The sequence below is a fragment of the Panthera pardus genome, unplaced genomic scaffold, assembly GCF_024362965.1.
Source record: "Panthera pardus isolate Hobbes unplaced genomic scaffold, ASM2436296v1 HiC_scaffold_6, whole genome shotgun sequence".
Classification (NCBI taxonomy): domain Eukaryota; kingdom Metazoa; phylum Chordata; class Mammalia; order Carnivora; family Felidae; genus Panthera; species Panthera pardus.
Genome location: NW_026526991.1, coordinates 36,038,493 through 36,061,702, shown reverse-complemented (window position 1 = coordinate 36,061,702; position 23,210 = coordinate 36,038,493). Strand labels below are relative to the sequence as shown.

At 36.6% G+C, this 23,210-nt stretch overlaps 1 protein-coding gene and 1 non-coding gene across 2 annotated transcripts in view; both read left to right on the top strand.

The window, feature by feature from the left end:
* Positions 1–23,210, top strand: part of TMTC2 (transmembrane O-mannosyltransferase targeting cadherins 2) — a 400,812-nt gene that overhangs the window by 298,998 nt on the left and 78,604 nt on the right. The window contains exon 9 of the mRNA XM_019455252.2: positions 14,012–14,093. Coding sequence (XP_019310797.2) covers positions 14,012–14,093 — 82 coding nt within the window. The remainder of the gene's footprint in view (positions 1–14,011; positions 14,094–23,210) is intronic.
* LOC128775156 (U6 spliceosomal RNA) lies at positions 4,506–4,608 on the top strand. The gene has a single exon (XR_008419807.1). It is a non-coding gene; the product is annotated as a U6 spliceosomal RNA (small nuclear RNA).

The following is a 23,210-nucleotide window of genomic DNA, read 5'->3' as shown; positions in this document are numbered from 1 at the left end:
ACCATCCCCATGGGATTTAAGCTTCTGCAGCAAGTGTGTCTACTCAGCTGTGTGAGCCAAGGCCTGCTGGGGGGGTGGGGGGAGACCATCCGCAGAGCTGCTTCTCATGCTGTTGCTCAGTAGTTTGGGATGGAGTGATCCGGCCAACTCATGAAACTGGTCATGACAAACAAGAAGCACTCACTGCACAAACAGCGCAGCTGACTGGTTGGACTGGTTGAGAATAGCTAACATTCAGGGGCTTTCCAGTTGCACGAATTCCCTACATGGAGATCAAATCACATTGACCACTTTATCCATCCTAGTAGTTTCCTGCTGGAAACCATTTTTTTATGAACTTTTGGTGCGATCTTATGGACCACAGAATGCTAATAAAAATTGTGATTTCCCCCCTCTGGTATAATAGAGGTGTTGACAATAATGACAGTAGGGGTGACGTTTTGGGTATCACTCATGCCTCACCATATGATCAGATTTGGAGTCTGCGCCTTTGTGTGACTAAAGCAACAATCTCAATGAGAGTATGCATTTGAGAAATGTGTTTTTAGGGGCACCTGGGTGGATCAGTTGGTTAAGCATCCAACTTTGGCTCAGGTCATGGTCTCACAGTTCAGGAGTTCGGGTTCTGCATTGGGTGAGCCCAAGCCTCACATCAGAATTCTCTTTCTCTCTCTGCCCTTCTCTCTCTCTCTCATTCTCTCGCTCTCAAAAGAAAATGTTTTTATGGTTTGCTTTTCCAAGACATTTAACATTTTTACGCATTTATGACCACCTACTATGTATCTGGCCCTTTGCTAAATGTTGATCAAACGATTCTCCTAAAGTGGTTTACAAGTAGAAGAGATGATAATTAGAATATTTAAGTTGAGTGTCACAACAAAAGTAGGAATCGATCGTTGTTAGAGCACCTGAAGGAAAAGATTCAGTTTAAAGAATTCTGGACAGATTTAATTTGACCAAGACCATAATGGGAAAGTTATCTAAGACATCTAAAAATTAATTGGGGTTATTTTCCCTTCTGATTTTCACTTTGAAACCAAGGGAAAAAAACTTAGGCCTTAATTTGTATGCCTCATTGTAACTTATGGTTTGATTTCTATGCTCTTTTTCAGAGCACTCAGCCTGTCTCCTCCCCTTCTGCTGACATTGTCCCTTCCCCTCTCCTTCACAGCCAGACATTGACAGAGTTGTCTATAATTGTGGTATCCACTTCCTTACCCCCACCCCTCACACTTCCCCCAGTTCCTTCTGGCTTCAAGACCTATTGTTTCGTAGAAACACACCTTACTGAGGTTACCAGTAATCTCTGTGTCACTAAATCCAGCGGATGATTTTTCAGCATTTGACATAATTGACTATTTCTATTTTCTTGAATTACTGTTTTACCTTACCTTCAGTCAGCCCTTTAGGTTCAGCCTTATTAACCAACTGCATTCAAAACTAATCTTATTTCCTTATCCTAATGTTCTTCCATTATTTACAAGTTATTGTTATTTTGTTTTTTGGTTTTTTTGTTTTGTTTTTGTTTTGATTTCACAATCAGGATCCTAGAGGTCATCTTGTTATTACCTCCATCTCCCTCCATCGCCCTCTCTCTCCTATTCATCATGTAATTTTGTCTGTACTATCTAAATATCCCTCATGTCAGTCCAATAATCTTTATCTCCATTAGCAATCCCATCACTCTTTTTTAAAAGCCTGGACTAATCTGCCTCCATACCTTCTGTTCCAATTCCAACCCAGTAATCATGCTGCCCTCAGAGTGATATTTACAAAACAGATAATGACACATTGCTTCTTGGAACCTATCCAGTCAGGTGTGCTCTACTTTTCACATGACCCGCCTTTTATCCTTGTCTCCCTCATCCAGGCTCTGCACAGTGGTTTTGTATTCCTGCCTCAGAGATTTTACCTTTGCTGTGTCTCTACTTTTTCTCCCCTTCAGCTAGTTAATCATATACCTCTTTCACATTTTTAGAGCAAAGAGCAATAAAGGAGCAATATTCCTTTGAACACCTTTTCTGAGTATTTGGCTAGGTCAAATCACCTGTTCTCAATGATATTCCACACCCCTTGTTTTTCGTCGTGCTTATAACAACTGTTGTTTTGGAAGATTCACAAGGGCAAAGGTTATGTTTTTTCACTATTTTCATCACAATTGTTAACACAGTGATAGGTACATGATAGGTACCCAATACATATTTGTTGAATTAAGAAAATCAATGAATAAATTTAAGGAATTGCTAAAAGTTCATTATTTTAATTGAAAACAGATATTTTTGGAAGTGCCTGAGTGGCTCAGTTGCTTAAGCATCCGACTTCAACTCAGGTCATGCTCCCTTTGTTTGGGGGTTCAAGCCCTGCACTGGGCTCTGTGCTGACAGCTCAGAGCCTGGAACCTGCTTCAGATTCTTGTCTCCCTCTCTCTCTCTCGCCCCTCCCCTGCTTGTGCTCTCTCTCTCTGTTTGTCTCTCTCAAAAATGAATAAACATTAACAAAAATTTTGGAGGAGACTGGGTGGCTCAGTCGGTTAAGCGTCCGACTTTGGCTTAGGTCACAATGTCACAGCTTGTGAGTTCCAGCCCCGCTTCGGGCTCTGTGCTGACAGCTCAGAGCCTGGAGCCCCTTCAGATTCTGTGTCTTTCTCTCTCTCTCTGCCCCTGCCCCACTCACACTCTGTCTCTCTCTGTCTCTCAAAAATAAATAAACCATAAAAAAAATTTACAAAAAAATTTAAAAAGAAATACTTTCTAAAAAAATTTTTAAACACATTTTTTTCTATTTTTGTGATTTAAAGGTAACCTACACACATTACTTTAAAGTCTAAAAATAGCCAGTTTTAATATTTAAAATGGTTCACATCATTTTAAAGTAAATTGGGAGTGCATGGGTGGCTCAGTCTGCTGCGCATCCAACTTCGGCTCGGATCATGATCTGCCAGTTCGTGGGTTCGAGCCCCACGTCAGGCTCTGTGCTGACAGCTTGGAGCCTGGAGCCTACTTTGGATCCTGTGTCTCCCTCTCTCTCTGCTCTGCCCCGCTCATGCTCTGTCACTCTCTCCTTCAAAAATAAATAGACATTAAAAATTTTTTTTAAATAAAGTAAATAGTTTGGATATATTTATCTGTAATGTAGTTATAAATTTGATTCAAACAAAATTTTTACTTCACCACAACTTCATCATACATTTTAATAAAATATCTGAATATTATTTTCATCAACCAATACTATAGATGGAGAACAAATTATGGTAATATGTGGGTTTTAACTTGACATTGAGCTTAGTATAACAAGGCAGTGTAACAGACTAAGGAATTTGCCCAGATGGAGTTTAAGATGTGGCTGTATCCTATCAAATTAATTATCTCACACTGAAATGTTACTACAGTGTGTGTGGATGACCTCTTTAAGCTTGAAGGGAAAATATGCAAGTGAACAGATGTAGAAAGGAAATGAAAACTTGTAACAGGAAATCTGAGTAAGCTAAACACCTTCAGTTATATAATATTTCAGAAATCAGCTGTTTGTATTTGAACCTTAAAATCTAACTTTTTACTCATAATGTCAATGCTGTCAACAAATAGTTTAAATTTTTTAAATTATTTTAAATATCTATGAAAAGCAAGTTAAAGTTATTTTAAAATATATACTTTTTCTTTTATTGAAAGCATTGAAATCTAAAAGTTATTTTTCATTTTTGTCTTTTTTCTTTTCTTCCTCCTTCTTCCCTCCCTTCCTCCCTCCCTCCCTTCTTGGCATTCTTGCAGGTTTTCTTCCTTTATTTATCATGCAGGGTACCAGATATCTGGTGTGTTGTGTTTTTTTCCCCTCCTTGCCAATGCTTGGTCTTCGGCCTCCTATCTGCCCAGTCTTACCTAAATTAGTTCTCCATACTCTTGCCCTAACACCTCAATCTAGTAGAACTTGATTACTCCACGGTGCACTCACTTTCCTAACAACACCTACCCTTTCCCATGTGAATAAGTCAACATGCAGTCACTTAGGTGCCAGAAGTCACACATGTGGAATAATCTTTGACTTCTGTTTTTAGGTTATACCCATGCCCAATCTATCTTCTACGGATTCCAGAGCTAACCACATCTTATCACTTCCACTACTTTCACCCTAGTCTTTTTTTTTTTTTAATGTTTATTTATTTTTGAGAGAGAGAGAGCACATGCTCACATGCGAGTGGGGGAGGGGCAGAGAGTGAGGGAGACAGGGGATCTGAAGTGGATTCTGTGTTGACCACAGACAGCCCAAAGTGAGCTCAGACTCGTGAACTGAGAGATATGACCTGCGCCAAAGTCTGACTCTTAACCGACCCTAATCTTTTTCACGGAGTATTAACCATCTAAGAAGTCTCCCAGTTTTCTCTTCTGTGCCTCCTACACTTTTCCACCCAAAATGTAAAGTGATTTTGTAAAAAGGTAAGTTGGATCACATTGTATCTTTATGTAAATTCGTCCATGGTTTTCCTTCCTAATCAAAAGAAATTCTGGCACTTGTTTTAGCATCACATACACTAAAATTGAACTGATACAGAAAGGAATAGCATGGACTCTGTGTAAGGATTACACACAAATTCGTAAAGGGTTCCATATTTTTTGAAGTTCTCAGAGTCTGATCGACTCTTGCTGGTTAACACCAAGGAAATGATATGAATCGAAGCAACATGTGGTATCCAGTATTGAAGCTGTGATTTTCACTACCAAAAAAGAAAAATTAATTCCAAACGACTCCTAGGCCCTACACAATCTGGTCCTTTGTGCCTCTCACACTCACTTCCTGTGATTCTTGGTGGTAATTACCCAATTACTGCCATATTGGTTTTCTTTTTAAGTCCTAACTCTCTAAACATCCTAGATCTTTGCATGGTTCGCTTACTCCTTTACTTAGGTCACCTCTCAAATGTCACAAAGGTCTTTCTGGAACAATTTATCAAATATCATTCTACCTTTCTCCCATTTGTATATTGTTCTCTTCCCTTAGTTTGTATTAATTTTCACCAAAGTACTTAAGAGTAACTGACAGTGTCACCTCCGGATGTGTAAAACTATCCATTCCGTCACTAGAATATGAACTGCAGAAGGGCAGAAACTTTGTCTTGATTACCAAGACCTGGAACAGAACCTGTTTCATGGCAGTTCTATGAAGTGATATGTCACATCTCTGAATCTCTTACCCTTTTTTAGTAGGCTTATTTCTACTGTGTTCTCAAGACAATTGAGTTGGACAGGAACACAGCACTACCTTTTAACAGTCTGCTCTAGATATGTACTTCTCTCCCCCTCAGTCTTGAAATACCAAGGGATGGGGTGCCTGGGTAGCTTAGTCAGTTAAGCATCCAACTCTTGATCTCAGCTCAAGTCGTGATCTCAGGGTCATGAGTTCAAGCCCCACATTGGGCTCTGCACTGGGCATGAAGACTACTTTAAAAAAAATGTAATTAAGACATAAAGTACAATTTCCAACCTGCTTATTTCATTTAGCAATGGGTCATGGAGATCTATTATAGTTTACATAAGTTTTTGCAAAATTATTTTAATAGTTACGTAGTATTTCATTGACCTTTGCTTAACCAAGTCCATGCTGATGGACATTGAGTTTGTATAAACTGTACTGCAATGAAAATGAATAGCTGCTTCTTGGCATTTATATTTTCTTAGAACCAATGCCTAGAAATAGAATTGTTTGGCCAAAGGTGCCGGGTGGCTCAGTCTGTTGAGTGTCTGACTCTTGATTTCAGTTCACATCATGACCTTCTCAGTTTGTGGGATCAAGTCCCGCCTTGGACGCTGGGCTGACAGCATGGAGCCTGATTGGGATTCTCTCCCTCCCTCTCATTCTCTCTGCCCTCCCCAACTCATGTGCATTCATCCCCTCTCTTGCTCTCTCTCTCAAAATAAATAAACATAAAAAAAAAAAAAAAGAATTGTTTGGCCAAAGTGTATCTATGATTTAAAAGCTTTTGATACATATCGCTCCCAAGGAAGGTATTACCACATTTTTATTATTTTTTTCTGTGTGTTAAATGAGTACCTGTTTTTTATGATTCCACAGCAGTATTGAATTCTGTTATTTTGTGGAAACTTCATTGATAGATGAATAATGACATCTCAGTGCATTAATTTGTATTTTTAGGTAAATTGAATATTGAGTAAGCTGACCATGTTTTTATAGGGATTTTAGCCATTATTTTTTGGTATATGCAAACTGCTTATTTGTGCCTATTATTCCTATAATATATATGACTTTCAGTCTAGAGACTCAGCTGTATGTGGACAACCCACTTCTTTATCTTACTTGAATGAAATTCATTCCATTACAGTCTTTCATCCCACTTGGTCAGCCATTTAATTTCAGCTAGTTCCTGTGGCCTCTTCCCCTTCCAAAGGTTCATGTAAATCTGAGAGGCTCAATGCTGTTCAAAAAAGCTGGGAAAGAGACTGCCCTGTTCGAGTTGGCCTAAGTTGATACCTTTAACTTGAAGTCTGATAGCTCAGCAGTAGAACTTGGGATTTGGTTTCAGGGAAGTTTGCTCAGTTTGGGAGTTTTTGTTCTGGGATCCAGCCTTGCCTAGGCAAACCACAGATCATCCTTCCCTGTGGAGTTCTTGACATACACTCCATATGCTACCCCTGAACATTGTGGGGCACTCCCTGTCACTGCTAGCTTCCCTCAGTGTCATTTGACATAATTTTTCAATGAGCTTAGGCCTTATACAAAATATTCCAGGTGTATTCACGCAACTTCTGCTTTGGGATGTTTAGGAAAAGAGGTCACTAAAGGCCTGGAATTTATAGAAAGGGGGACTTGGAGGACAATTTAGGGAGGGAAAACATAAAGTAGTATCAGTAAGCTACTCAGCCACATTCATTTTTCTGTCTTATTCTATTGTATTTTAAAGCTTTTTAGAAGAAATATTATTCCATCCCTAAAAAAAATGTCATGGTCAAATTTTAGGTGTCTGATATTTTGATGGGGGAAATATTATAGTAGTATGGAGATGAAATATTTCTTCATGAAAGTTACCATGTCCCCTGTCCTGTTACTTTGCTTCTAACTAGAGTTAGCTCTGGTTGATAATATATAATGACCTGGAGGGATATGAGAATTAAATGGTTTGATATAAGTCATCTTCATTTGTAAAAGTTAGTTGAAGTGCTAGTCATTATTAAATGATTTTTTTTGTATTTTGAGGAGGAAACACTTTTATTTCCTAAAGACACTTCATATATAAACACTGTGGTGTTAAAATAGAACATCAAATAATTCTCTTTCCATTTGTAAATGATGGTCTTCACAAATTAACCCTTCAAGAGTATCTTTTTAGTTACTTTTTGCACTCATCAAACCACCATCCATGTTTAAACAACACGTTTACCAAGCTACACAAGCTTTTGGGCCTGTTTTAGCTACTTCCCTTTCTTAGGTATTGTCCATATAGGTTGACAATTGAATGCAAAATGAAGATGTGAATTTCATTGGTTGTGAAAAATGACCAGCATTCACAATTATCAAACATCTTCAAAGAGTAAACACTAAAATGTATGGAAATGGCTGCTAGATACACAACTGCAGGAAGCTTCCATACTGAACTTACAGCAGCCTTTCAAGAAGAAACAGGGACACTAGAGGAAAATTGTCTGGTTTGTTTTTTGTGTTATTCCAACTGGTATTCTTATGAACACTGAAGACACAGATAGTCCCTGGTTACAATATAAATATTTGGTTGAAATTGGGCTTGTTCTAAGGGACTGTTTTTATGGTTTCATAGACAATAGTTCATGTTAAGTTTCCAGATGTGAAATGGAAAAATTACTGGTTTGTGCACAACTCTGTACTTTAGTGACAATGTGTGAACATGTGAACTAAATAACTAAGGAGTAACTATAAGCTGTTAAGTTACATAACGACAATAGTGAAAGCCTGTTAATTTATTGACTGCTTATTATATTTATCATATATTTGGATGACTATTGAAGGACAGGTGAAGTCTTATGGGAATAATTTGTTCATAGAACAAGGTTAATAACACTGATTATATTCATATATAAATATATTTCTATATATATTTAAATATATTTTTTATTAAATATAAAATAATATATTTTATAAAACTATTTTATATATTAAATATATTTTACATTAAATATATATTTATATTTATAATGCAATGCAATAATGCCCAGTCTTGATGTTTTCTGGTATCATTCAGTAAAATAGTTCTGAGCTAGGGATCAGGACACACTTTATGGGGAGCGGTTGATATTGATATAATGGCTAATTTATTACTAAAAATATATATACAAAATTTGTGGCACGGTTTCCTTTTAAACTAAAATAATTCAAGCTAAAGCCATGATAGTATAATTCTCTCTTATACTAGTATTCCTGCATGCTCTAAGTGGGAGTTAAGAATGTTCGGGGTAGGGTATGTATGTATATAAAAATATTTATGTATTTTCATATTTGTATGTTTTGTAGTTGGGAAAAGTATTAATCAGCCATCAGAAGAGGTGCCGCTTGCCTTGTACATCCTCTTGGGTGGGCACCTGCTTCTAAACAGTGGTGGTAGCATCCAGTTTAATTAGAAAACAAAATAAGGTGAAAATGAATGCCATACTGTATATAATCCCACAAAGGCTATATAAACTTTACTAAATATTTATCTAACATGTATACATTTTATTGCTGCCAGTCAGAAGAGGACTTGACAAGGCCTAGTCCTGACTGAGAATGATTTTTCCACGAGTTTAGATAATATTATCTGTGTGTATGTTGTTAATACTCAGTATAATGTTACAAATAATATGCTAATGTAAATATAATGTAAGTATACTGACAGTCCAAAGCCCTAATTCCGGGATATAGGTGCAGCCCTTGTCCAGGAAAATGTTCTCTCTTTTTATCCTGCTTGCGCTCTCCTGGTCCCATAGCCTTCGTGCTGCTCAAGGTCCAACTGGTTACTTCTCAGCACCGGCACTAACTCCAAAGTGCCTAACCTAATCTAGGACTATTCCAAGTGCTGATGTTAAAATAAGAAAGAATATTTACCAAGAATTCTGTTAGCTCTGCTTTATGTCCTTGACTTCCTAATCTTCTGCATTGTCAGTTGCTCTTTTTTTTCAATATACTGGGTTTTTGCTGTTTTAACTGATTTGTATGTATGACTGAGTGGTCATGTCCAAACTCTAAATACTTACCTAGAATTACAATTTTGCAAAAATTAAATGTCCACTTTCCAGCCACTTTATATATGATAGGACTTGGTCCAGTATCTCAGGGTTTAAGTTGTATAACTAGCACAGTAGTAATAACTCTTTTAAAAATAATCATATCATCATAATTAAAAGAAGAGCAAATTACTGGCCATTGGAGCCATCACAGAAAGCTTTATAGAAAAGTGAGGCTTCAGTCAAGTCTTAAAGCATAAAATGCATATGAGCAAGCAAAAAAATAAGCAACATTATAGACTGGAAGAAATAATTGAGGGAAGACGCGAGGAAATTGGCCTGATAAGGTATAAGAATTTATCTAGGAAGACTTGAGCTACATTATGGAAGATTTCGGACATTAAACTGATTATTAAATAGAATGAATGGAAAGTAGGAGCTATTAACATATTTTTGAGCAGGAGCTCCTGGGTGGCTCAGTCGGTTGAGCATCCAACTTGTGATTTCAGCTCAGGTCATAATCCCAGGACCATGGGATCAAGCCCAGTGTTGGGCTTTGTGCTGACCGTGGAGCCTGCTTATTAAGGTTCTCTCTATCTCTCTGCCCCTCACCCACACTCTTGCTGTGTCTCTCTAAAATTAAATAAAATAAAGTATTTTTGAGCAAAGACAGTTTAATTTAAGGAATATTAATCTGGTGAAATGAAGCTCATTGAGTCAAGACATCTGAAATCTGTATCATGGTAGATGTGAGGTGAGAGGGGCTTTTATTTGAGGTAGGGAGAGTGTTAGGAATGAGAAGCATTTTATAGAAAAATTGTGAAATTTAGTTTCTATCATGATGTGAAATTCTGAAAAGCATTTTTGAATTTTGGTAATTAGGAACAAGATAATGGCAGTGAAACTGGAAGGAAGAATTCTTTTGAAACGATAGAAGGAAGAAAAATCAAAGAATGTCAGAGCTTTATATGTCAGATCTGAAGCTAGTTATTTCCATATGACCTATGTTGTTTTTTTTTTTAGCAACCCTCCAAAATTGATTGGTATTACATTTACTTTCCCAAATGAGGAAGAAGAGATGTTACAAAAGATACTCAAAGTCACACAGTTAAATAAGTAGAACCAGCAAGATTCAAACCCAGGCTTGTTGTCTCTGGGCCAGCTTTCAATGAGAATTGGAGAAATTGTTTGCCCACAGTGCTCTGTGACTAATCTGCCTGCTGATGGGGTTATGTGTTCAGTGTGTGCCTCTTGCAACTAAGACTTGAGGCCAAGCACTCTGTTGTTCACAGTTATACCCCCGTTACTTAGAACTGTGCAAAGCAAACAGTAGGCCTTCCGTAAATCATTTTTAACCAACAAAAACAAAGGAACAAGCACATAAACAAGTCACAGAGATGGTGGTAGAAACTGAGCCTCTCAACTCACATTTCCCTTATTTGTCACAGCTGACCGCAGTCCCTTTTACTTGGTTTTCAGAACCACCACACGTGTTCAAACATCGGCCAATATACAAAATGAGTAATGGTGCTTGATGTGAGGAGTTTGTACAACCAGTGGCTACTCCACAATGCTTGCTTATAGAAAATGCTGACAAAATCTAAAAGCACCAAGAAAAACCTGCTGAGAAATAACTTTTTCTTCTTACCCACTTTCTTAACTGCCACCCTTCCAAAACAATAATAGTTGAAAGAAATAAATTGGATTCGACATAATATTCCCTCCAAGGCACCATGATTTCTTCCCAAGACCTAGTAATGTATGTGTATGGCTGACTTTTGCATTTGGTTGACTCTTGATTTTATACACTCTCATGAGGATTTAACTTTCTTCCTCATTATTTGGCACTTGACTAAATAAATAGTGATCAAAGCAGAAAGATAGGTTTTTGCATGATGGTTTGGTACTCCCCCTAGAAAGAATGTTCTGGCCTTCAGTGTGTTTATTTTGCATCTAGGAGATGTTGGGACTCATTGCCTTTAATAACTTGGTCCACTGAGCAACTAGAGACCATTGTCCTTTGAGATCTGATGCATGTTTTTAACGCTACTTACTATTTTTTTGCCAATGGACTACACACAAGGATTTTATAACCCCATTGACTGTGACATTGATAAATGAGCCAGTTTCTTCTCTATCCTGAAAAACTTAAGTGGAAGAAAGTTCACAGATCCTTTGTATCTTTGCATATAACATTCGTACAGACCCTTTACTGATGATAGTTTTTATTTTGTGTCTTATTATCTTTTTCAAATTCTTAGTACATCATTTTCTAATGATTTAAAGGCTGACCTTGTGTTTCTGAGACTGTGTATATAATAAACATATTCTTTGACATTCAGAACTCTGCTATGTATTGCATACTATATGTTCATGTATATATGTATATTTAAAAAATAGTTAACATTTATTAAAAACTTATACCTAAGTACTATAATAACTTTATATATATCGTCTCAGATAACTCACTAATCATATGAAACAGATTTGACTGTTATCTTCTTTTTTTAAAACAGTATACTTTATTTTTAGAGCAGTTTTAAGTTGATAAAAAAAAAAAATTCGAGGGCTCCCTGGGTGGCTCAGTCAGTTAAGCGTCTGGCTCTTCATATCAGCTCATCATCATCTTGCTGTCCGTGGGAGTGAGCCTGTTTGGGATTCTCTGTCTCTCTCCTCTCATCTCTCTCTCTCTCTCTCTCTCTCTCTGCCACTCCCCTCTTCTCTCTCTCTCTCAAAATAACTAAATAAACATAAAAAAAAATTGAGCCAAACATGCAGAGTTCCCATATACTCCCTTACCTTCCTACCACCCTACAATTTTCAAGTTGCATTAGTGTTGTACATTTGTTACTATTGACGAGCAAATACTGGTGCATTATCATTAAAGTCACAGCTTACATTCGGGTTCACTCTTCATGTTATGTATTCTGTGGGTTTTGACAAATACATAATGACATGTATCCACTATTACTGTATCTTACAGAATAGCTTCATGGCCCTAAAAATTCCCTGTGCTCCACCTATCTTCGTATAATAGAGAACATTACAGCTAAGAGATGAAATAATTTACTCAGGGTCACATGGCTACACACATGGGGGAGCTGTTCTCCCTGCCTAGAATCTATGATCTGAACTAATACATTATACTGCCTGATTCACTAGAGTTATGTAATTATTTTAAGGAATCCTAGCTTTGTAAGATTCTTGCCAAGTCTTACTTACTTCATGGAAGTATGCTGTGTGTGGGGAGCATTTTGCCTATACTTTCCTTTTTTTCCTTTGAAGTTAAAATGTCGTGAGAAATATTGCAGGGAATAAACTTTTCAATTATTAGATATTTGGTGAGAGTTGTGAGTTAAAGAGAAGTTATGACTGGAGTAGCAATGGAGATGTCAGATGTCTGTTGTCTATAGCAGAAGCTGTATGTAGGCTGCATCCTCCTGGCTAGGGCAATGGGTGAATAAAGGATGTAGCGACAGTGATTTAAAAAAAAAAAAAAAAAATTTAATATATATTTATTTCTGAGACAGAGAGAGACAGAGCATGAGTGGGGGAGGGGCAGAGAGAGAGGGAGACACAGAATCCAAAGCAGGCTCCAAGCTGTCAGCACAGAGCCTGAGGCGGGGCTCGAACTCACAAACCATGCGATCGTGACCTGAACCGAAGTCGGTCGCTCAACCGACTGAGCCACCCAGGCGCCCCACGACAGTGAATTTTTTAAGTGAGTGAAATGAACAATTTTTTTTTAAATGGGTGAATGAGCAAAGTTGAATGGAATGGAGGGTATTAGATTAATTACATACCTTTACCTTCAGATGACGTATCTCTCTAATAGTGGTTTAAAAAATATATCTGAAGAAAGAAAACAACATTATCTGAAGTTCATGTGGTAGATAGTGTGTGTATAAGTTAGAAGGAACAGGGAGATAAGATCATTTCTCTTTACTCTCAGTGCCTGTTGCCATTCTCAGTCAGCATGGATCTTCATTCCAACCTTACAGGACAAAACAGACTTGGTCCAGGAAAGTTTTTCTCGGGGCTCTTCTCCTACCTCGAGCCACCCCTTTGTATTACTCTGTAGGCAATTTTGGTTCAGAGGCTATAAGAAGGTAAAGAATATATAGTTTAGGATCTGCCGGGATGGATATTGTTTCATGAAAAGTTGGTTGATTGCTTATAAGCCTTCCCCCCTGTTTTTTTGCTTATTTTCTTCTAGGCATGATGGTAATGTTTACTAAAATTAAAACTATAGCTAGGAAGAAGAGTTGCCCTTAGATTAAATCCTGGTGTAGGAGTATTTTAGTGCTGAATGACATCAGCAAAGATAAGCAGTAGTTGCTTGAGAGGCAACAAACTGTGACCTAGTTTCTTTATATGTAAAGTAAGCCATTAGGATAAAATCATCTCAAAAGCTAAAATGCCCAAGATTCTTTACAAGGAAGAAGAACTGAAGAGGAAACAAATCGAAAGAAAATAAAATAGAAAATGAAAATGATGTTTTCCACCATTCCTTAAAATTATCTCATCCTTTTGGTTTTCATGAAACCATTTTTTCACTTTTTTGTCTTGCCTTCCTGGCCTCTTCTCTGATTTCTTTGATCAACTCTCTCACTGTCTTTTCTTCTCATCTTGGTGTTTCCCAGGATTCTGACTTCAGTCTTCTCTCTTGGCATATTCTCCTTATCATCCTTGTTTAGCTAAAAACAAAACACTTTTTTTGTGTGTGTGATGATTACCAAGTAGACATCAGTCTACTTACTTCATTTGGGCCCAGGAGGTAAAGAATCCTTCATGATCTACTGCTGAATCATCCATTTTCTCTGTTTTTCAAGGGTCGTAAGAGTGAGGCTGAAAAGTTCTTCTTGAAGGCTATTGAGCTGGATCCCACCAAAGGAAACTGTTACATGCATTATGGTGAGTGGTTGATAGTTTTTTTCCATGTCCTCCCCCCCTCCCCATTTACCGTTAATGTTGATATGAGATTTAGGATTTGCTGGCAAAGAACATTTTGAGAGGGCATAGACTTCATTGTTACAGATTGAGCCTCATGGTGTAGTCCTAGTTTTTCATTCAAAGCAGGCATGTTATAGAGGGCTATGCATTATATTTTCCATTAATAATTTTCGTAGGACTTCAATGGGGAGAGGCATTTTCACAGTTGTTTCTTTCAAGTCCAGTGTGAAGGGTAAATAAGGTCTCATCAGGAAAGCATCTTGCTCCTTGCCTGATGCATGGTATATAACCAGAATATTAGCTCTCTTATATTTGTGAATGATAATATATTCTTCCTTGAGTATATCATTTTGAAGTTTCAGAGGTTTAAATTTTGACCACAAAATATTGCTTTCTTGCTTTCTGGAAAATATAAATGTACCCCAGCCTCTAGATACCTGAGATTTGGGTCAAGGATAAACCATAAATGGTATAAAAGATGTCTTTCTCATGCAGTTCAGTCTTTGCCTTAATCAGTACAGAATGGACTTATATAACAACTCTGTCACACTCCACTCTATCATTAGGAGTGAGTCATGTGTTAAGTGAGGTGAAGTATATAGCTGGTTTGGTGTTGGGTAAGATGTACTTATTTCTACCAGATTTGTAGTTGGAATGGCTTTCAAGGAACCGAAAGACATTCACTTTTGCTGATCATTTGGGGGAAAAAATGATTTTTTAACCACTCTTGGCTTTGATGTGTTATTATCAAGTAGTAAGCTGAAAAGATGGGTGGTGATTAAATCTTGAGGAAAAAAAACCTAATATCCTTCTTCTTAAAGTTAATTGTTTCTTCCATTTTATAAATAGTAAAAATAAATCAGTGACAGGCTCTGAGTGTAGAAAAATGGAAATAATAGAATGGAGGATACACTTAACCAACCACAAGTCCATTTGCTTATTTACATTTTGTATATATGTTTATAAACTTAGGGTCGTGATGCTTTATCTTACCAGCATAACACAGCATGTAATTCCACATGGGTTATTGCATAACCACTCCTGATTTTGTTTCATGATGCAGTGTTATTGCCATGTTAAGTTGGCAGTCAACTAATTTAAGTTTGCTGCAGAATATATTTTATTTTTACAGGATTTCTCATATGAAGTATTTTAAATTAGACTTTCTCATGCATACTATTTTGGGTACCCCTACTGTGCATTAAAGTAGGTCCATGATTATTTTCCCTGAATGCTAAAGAATCTCTTCTTATTGCAACTTTTGAAGTAGAATTTTTTCCCCTATCTTGCTTTCTGCATTTCCTTTACCTCAAACTAATTCTACTTAACCTTCTGATCTTATTTCTATAATTTTGTTATATGCTTTAGATATTTCACAATCAATTCCTTTACATTTCATATTGGCTTCATTTGAATTGCAAGGGGAAAAAAATCACTGTTGTGTTCATTTTAAGAGTTTGCCCCCTTATTATTCTGACTTGTCTGTCTTTACCTATTTCTCTTTTTAATTTATTATTGTTTTTATATTACATCCTCCTGAATTTTTTTTTTTTGTTTTCAGTGTTGGTGGTAGGGAGTAGTTCTCCCATGAGAAGATTTTGGATTTAGTTTTAACAGAAAATGCAACAAATTCCTTATTGTCTAGGTTACATAAAAAACAGTGATGATAACACACATCTGTAAATATATGTATTAAAACTGATTCTTCTTAGCACTCCTGGATTATTTAAAAAATTTTAGCACACATACATTGTTAGAAGTACATGTATTTTCTATGGGAGGAGTGACTGCATAATTCAATATAATTTGATGAAATCGTTTCAGAACTCTTCCCCACGCTGGAATGGGAAATAAAAAGGACTCAGACTGAAGCATCAAAAAGTGGTAGTTAAGGCAAAATAATCTACAAATGGACAGAAAGCCCATACGGAGTACTTGATACGCCTGTCTCACTGTGCTCATGTTATAAAAAAATGTACATTTCATTTGAGGGAAATCTACTTCAAATGACTGAATTTTAAAACTGGAAAGTTGTTTTCAATGGTTTAATATAATCTGTTTAATATAATCTGTTGTACAAATAAGTTGACTGAAGCCTAGAGAAATGGCATTGGCTTGCCTAAGTTAGTTGAAGTAAACTAACTTTTGGGTCCCTTGATAACCACCAGTGCCTTTTCTTCTCTTATGTATGCTCCATTTCTTTCACAACATTGGGAGACATACAACCAGATGTGTGGGTGGGTAAGTAGGTCGATATTTTTGATTAGTAGGTCATTGTATGCAATTTTAGAGTGCCAAATTCATATAAATCATAACTTAGCTTAAAATGTTTAGGGAAGGATTTATATTAATTTTAATGCGTATAAGATGTGTCTAATGGTAGAAGGTACTGTTTCTTTTTCAGAAAGTAAGTAGGGCTATGTAGGAAATAAATAGGGTGATGTCATTTTTAGAAGGTGATGTGGTGGGAAGTGGGGTGCTTCTTGAAAGCAAGCAGGCAAGTAAAACATTTGTGAAGAGGTGATATTTGAAATCTATAAGTGTGAACCAGCTCTTTGAAGAGCCAGGTAACAGCATTTCAGACAAGTAACAAAGTTCAAAGTCGTAGGCAAGAGCAAGCTTGTGTTCACAGTAGAGAAGGAAGGCTAATGTGACTGGATTATATTAAACCAGATGGGAAGGTGGGAGGACAAGGCTTAGCTCTGGAGTTTGCAAGCTCCAGAGGCAAGCTAAGGAGTTTGCATTTTCTTCCTAGGGAAAAAGAAGGGACCCTGAGGAGAAGACAGGATTAGGGGAAGGTGGAGGGGAACTCTATTGCTATGTTTTAGGCAAAGAAGATAGTTTGGACTTGGCAGTAGTTGTGGGAATGTTAATATTTATATTGAAATTATACACTTACCTTCTTTAGAAAATTCTAAGATAATTGAGAATGGAGAGTCCCTGTTTTCCGTTTTTGCACCATCAATATCTAGCATATTGCCCTACTCACAGTAATGTGTAATAAATGTCAGTTGAGCTCAGTTAGAGGTAGTCTCCATTTTAATTGGATATGGATTCCAAAACGGACTGAAAGTTTGTTCCATTAGCATTTTTATTACTTCCTGTACTGAGAACGTACATACTATGATTTCTCCGTCAACTTACTGGTTATGGATATTCTTAGGATATTTATACCCACAGATTGAATGAATAATACTTTCTCAGCTTAAAAATAAATGTTTAAATGAAATATACATGTTATTTTGTGTCTTTTTATAAAATGCTTTTGCAAATGCCCATGAAAATGCCAGCATGGGTGAATTTTGTTCTATTGGAGATTCACTCTCCTGGGTGATTATGTGCTTGTGATTTGCTTGTTAATGATACAAGTGACTTTGAAAATACTATGCAGTTGGGACTAGACAGAGTGAAGTACAGGAATTTATATTGGCTGCAATGGCCATTAGAAGGCAATGTTTAAAAGTATTCTCAGTTATTTGCATTTTTAATCCACTAGTTTTGTGTTTTGGGGAAGGGATTGCATTGCAGACTGTCTTTTCTGCTTCAGGTTGGCTTGCCACAAAGAAAGCTAGACAGGTTTGTAAAACTGGTTCAGTAAGTTTGTCAAATGTAGGGCCCTCTGAGGGGCACCTGAGTCATTCAGTCGGTTAAGCATTTGACTTTTGATTTCGGCTCAGGTTATGATCTCTCAAACCATGAGATCAAGCCCTGTGATGGGCTCTGTGCTGACAGCGTGGAGCCTGCTTGTGATTCTCTCTCTGCCTCTCTGCCTGCTCCTCCCCCTACTCGTGGGCGTGTATGTGAATGCCTGTGCATGTGCATACGTGCTCTCCAAATAAATAAAAATAAGTTTAAAAAAAATGTAGAGCTCTCTGGTCCCTGTAGTCTCTGGGATGAAGATTCCTTATCTGTAAAGTGTGAAAGAGTTGATGTGGGCTTTCAAAATGTGTTTCAGTGCTAGGATTTCATGTTGTTGCTAATATATACTCAATTTCTCACTAATCTTTCATCAAAACTTTTAAGGAATGTATAGAAAATATGTTTCAAACTATGGTGTCAGTAATAGTATAATGTTACATTCATAATGTCATCAAGCTTACAGTGTACCCCATGTCCATATGAAACAAATCATCTGAAGGCTTTATGGAAGGTAGTTTATAAATGTCAAAGATGAGGATTTGGTGGCTTACTATCTCATGTGGGCCTGTAATTCATGGAATTCTCCATGGATTTCCCTATGGCTCCAATGGAAAGTTTCTGCCAAAAAAATAAAAGTTAAGACAAGAGGTCTCTGTCTCTGTCTCTGTCTCTGTCTTTTTTTTACAAATTACTAGAAAAGCCATTTTGTCAAAAAGATATATTGTAATTTTTCTTTATGTGCTTAGTAGTAAATTTTAGGTAGATTGAAACAAATTAAATCAAAATGCATTTATTATGAGATACCTACTATGTATACATCTGGGTAGATGGAAATTCATTAAATATTAAGGACAAAAGCATAAAAAGTGAAAAGGAAGCAGAGTATGATAAATGCTATTAGAAGTACTCTTTTATGTTGACCTTGGATGGTTTCTTCTTTTCTCAGCAACCTCTTGACCGTACACCTTTCCCCTCATTTTCTTCATTTCGGTTACTCTCTCTGGGTGAAGGTGTTCATTCCAAGAGTTCAGCTATGTAGTGATGAGTCCTGAACCTCTTAATCCAACTTAGTATTTACTAAGTTAGATGTAAGGAGACAACAGGGAACTTGCAAACCGATGAGGGAGGCACACGTTGTAAAAATAATCATTTAATTATAATTACAGTTGGTTTTATAAAGGAGATATAGTATAATGAAGGGGCCTCGATTTGGGAGGTTGGGGTGCAGGAGAACTGTGCCTGATGAGCTGACACATAAGCTATATTTGAATGAATAGTAGTTCACCAGAAAAAAAAAAAAATGGAGAAACAAGTGGATACTTTGGAGAATAATAAAGCAGAGAAAATATTTGAGGCAGAAGGCACAGCATATGTCTGGAGAATAGGTCAAGGACAGAACTTGGACCATAGCTAGAAACTCTGCGAAGATACATTCTGGTTCCATAGAAGGAAGAACATCCAACTTAGGAGAGCTGCCAGGTTAGGAAATGAGTGCCCATTGAAGATTTTTCAACTGTAGATTTTTAAGAATGTTAGAGAGAATTCAAGCAATGGGAATGGAAAAGGACTGGTCCAGACAACTGTGAAATCACTTCTAATGTGGAGGAACAGTCATTTTGTTATTCTTCCTCTTGAACCCAAAGAGAAGTGTAGAATTTTTAAAACTATAATTATCTAGGTTATTATTTGGCTCTACTATCAATTTTAGAATCCTGAAAATGTCTTATTACATTTATTCAGATTTTTTTTTTATTTTGTCTTAACTCCTATGAGTTAGGAATAGATCTCAATGCCATTTGATTGAAATAATGGAAGTTCAGAATTTCCAAGTGACTCTCTGGATCCTAAATTTTCAACATACATAGTGGGAGAAGAACTTGAAAAGTCCAGAACTTTCTACAATTAAAATTCTAGTCTGTTTGTCTCTAGGATACTTTATATGCCCTTAAATTGCATTTTAAAAAGTAGATCCTTGTGGAAATTGTTAAAAAATTATATTTGATATTTCATCAGTGAACACTATAAGAGAGGAAGTGGAAAATATGTGATAAGTTGAATTGGTAAGAGGTGTGTAGTTACTTTTTATTATCATAATTAAAGCTAGTCAGTAGGTGGCAGTTAGCTGAGGTTGAATGTGTTGTAACATTTTATTTTTAATCACTTCAGAAACTCCAAGAGTAGTTTTAAAAATTAAATAATGAACGAAATAATGGTGTTTCCGTGATTTAAAATGAAAATACATTTTTGGTGAGTCTTTGCAAAATTACATTGAGATAACAGTTATGTTTAATGCTTAAGACCAAAATATTTTGTTAAAATATCAGTATTTGTGTCTCTTTATTGCTCCAAGGACAGCACAGACAGTTCACAGGTATATAATTAGAATATGATGTTTCTAAATGTCATTCCAAACTACTTCGTTTCTTACCTCTGAATTTTTATTTTAAATTTGTTATTACTGCAATGTGTCTAATAGGTTAATATTATTTAATCTTCATACCTGGTGTGTATTTTATGTGACGTATTTTTGAAAGCCTTTTGAAATTAAAACTAACCATGACTAAAATGGGAAAAACAGGGAAGGGATTCTCTAAGCTAATAAGCAAAGAATAAAGGAAAAATTAAAGGATTAATGTAAAAAGAAATACAGTAAAAGGACAAGCAGGTAAGTGATAAGAAATAATTTCCATAAAAGCATAAGCTAAAACATCTGTCTACTTAAAACATGAGAAACTATAAAACTACAAGGGAAACAGAATATAAAGACCAAGGGATATGAACAAATAATTCCCCAAAGAGGAAATATAACAGATTTTAAAAGATAGGTAAACATAGAATTTCCTTAGAAATAAAGAAATTCAAATTCAAATAGCAATAAATTCCCTTGTTACTCTAGCATTTATTCTCAATAATTCTCTTGATAATATATGTTAAGAAAATATTTTTTCTGTGTTTATTAACAAAAGGTAGTAATTGGGCCATACCATTGCTATTTATTAGAGGCAAAAATAGGAAGGCATCTAAATGCCTGAAAAAGGGAAATGATTAAATAAGTTATTGCTATTCCCATTTGATGAAATATTTAATATCGTAAGTTGAACTTATAAAGAATATATAACACAGACAACTGCCTATGTTACTGTACATGAAGAGTGATTAAATTTTGAAAAATAACCACATCATTGGAAAAGCAAAGCAAACAAAACCAAAGAAGCAATTTTAATAGTAGATGTTTTAGCATTTTGGACTCTTGCAGCCATTTTTTCTTTTTGCAGGCTTAATATTTTCTATTTATATTTTCTTTAATGAGTACATTTATTATGAAGGGATATATATACTTGATAAAATGTGAAAGAACAAGTGTCTTAAACTATTATTCAGGTAGTTGGTAGAAAAGATAGCAGGAAAATTGTTATAGTAAACAAATAATTTTCCAAAACTTATTTGACAGAACTCAACATGTAGAATTTCAGATGTAAAAATTAAATGAGGTAGGAATAAAAAGAGAAAGGCATCTTGCCTGAAATCTCTACTAAGTACCACATTTCTGTGATGAATTCATCAAATATAATAATAACACAAGCATTTACTTAGGGCTTTTGTGTCCTGAGAAATTCTTGTGGAATTCTCATTTAATCCCCACAAAAGCCAGGTGGGGAGATTGCTTGACTGTCTCCATTTTACAGAAGAGGAAAGTGAAGTCATGAAGCTGTAAGATAAATTACCCAAGACTTCAGTGCCAGTTAATAGTAGAGGCAGCATTTGAACCAAGGGACCCTGACTACACTGTCTATGTCAACAGAGGACATGAACAGGGATATTTTCCATCCACAGATGCTCTATTGGTAGGTTTGTTGATACATGAAATATATATCAAATACACTGAAAGTTGGGTCTCACTCCCCCCCCCCTTTTTTTTTTCCCATCCCCTTGGGTGTTAGGTTTTCAAAATATGGATTTGGGGAGGGCACAAACATTTGGACCATTGCACCCACCACATTTCCTTATTAACTCTAAAAACAAAAAGAATACTATTGTTATAAAACATACGAGGATTAAGACGTTTCACAGTATTAAAACGATTAAATCAATTCAAGTAATATGGTATGACCTGACACCAGGGTTTTGAGAATTTCTACGAAGAAAAGTATTTGGTGTCATGCTGGGCACATCTGTGCTCATTAATGCTAGTGCTATTATTGAAGCTCAGTGTTCAACAGTTATGTCTTTGCACCAATGCTGGGTGTTTTGATGTACCTTTTGTTGTTTCAGCAATCTAACACTGTGCAGAAATCATATCCTCTCTATTTTACATCTGTGGGATTTAAGGTATCAAGAGTATACGTGGCAGCATTTAAAGGCCCTATGCCTAGCTGGTTGGCAGAGCAAGGATTTGAACCTCCTTTCACTCTAAAGCCTAGGATATGTTTATGGTTTGCCTTGCGCTTTCAACTGTACGCACTAAATGTGAGCCTGGTGAGTCCTCAGTGGTGACAAAGACCCAGAATGCTGAGATTTTGGAGCACTGCTTGGGGGAGAAACACAGGCATGGAGCTCTCATAATCATGTACTTCAAGGCTGTAGGAAGGAAGGGCAGCTTGAAGTCATCAAGGCAGGGACAGAGCCTGAAAGGTACAGAGAGAGAAAAGAGCTCATGTAAAGAGGAAAGAAAAGGAAAGATAGGAGGCAGGGCACCAGATGTCACCCCACACAGTGGTACTGACATGATCTCATTTACTCTTCCTGATAACACAGCAAGGATATTCCTGTTTGTGAAGTGAGGAAACTGTGGCTGAAAATCAAAGAATCATGAAAGTAACCCGAGTGGCCTTGCTCCAGAGGTTCCCGTACTGGCTGCAGTGCCTCACATAACAAAGATGGTCAGTCAGTATTTTTGCAGTAAAAGGATGACTGCCGAAGGACGGATTGGCCTTTAGTTAGTTTTGCTCTTTCCTTTTCTCATCTCTGCTTCCATTTTTTGCATGGGAATAGAGTCCACTTTGCTTTAAATTGTAACTAGGTGATGCTTTGTTAAGAAAAAGGTACAGTTAAGTTCTGCCTCTGTTCATTGGGGCTGCTGTAACAGCACAACATAAATTGGGTGGTTTATGAACAAGAGAAATTTGTTTCTCACAGTTCTGGAGGCTGCAAGTCCAAGATCATGGTGTATGCAGGTTCAGTGTCTGGGGAGGCCTACTTCCTCATTGACAGCCTTCTCACTGTGCCTTCACATGATGGAAGGGGCAAGGTAACTCTCCCGGGTCTCTTTTATGAAGAGACTAGTCCCATTCATGAAGGCTCCAGGATTTCAATATATCAACTTGTGGGTGGAGAGAGTAAAGGTACAAACACTCAGACCACGGCAACAATTTATATATGCATATTATTTTGAATCTGTCTTTGTATGGGACTCAAGAAGCCACAAAAGCAAGGTGATAA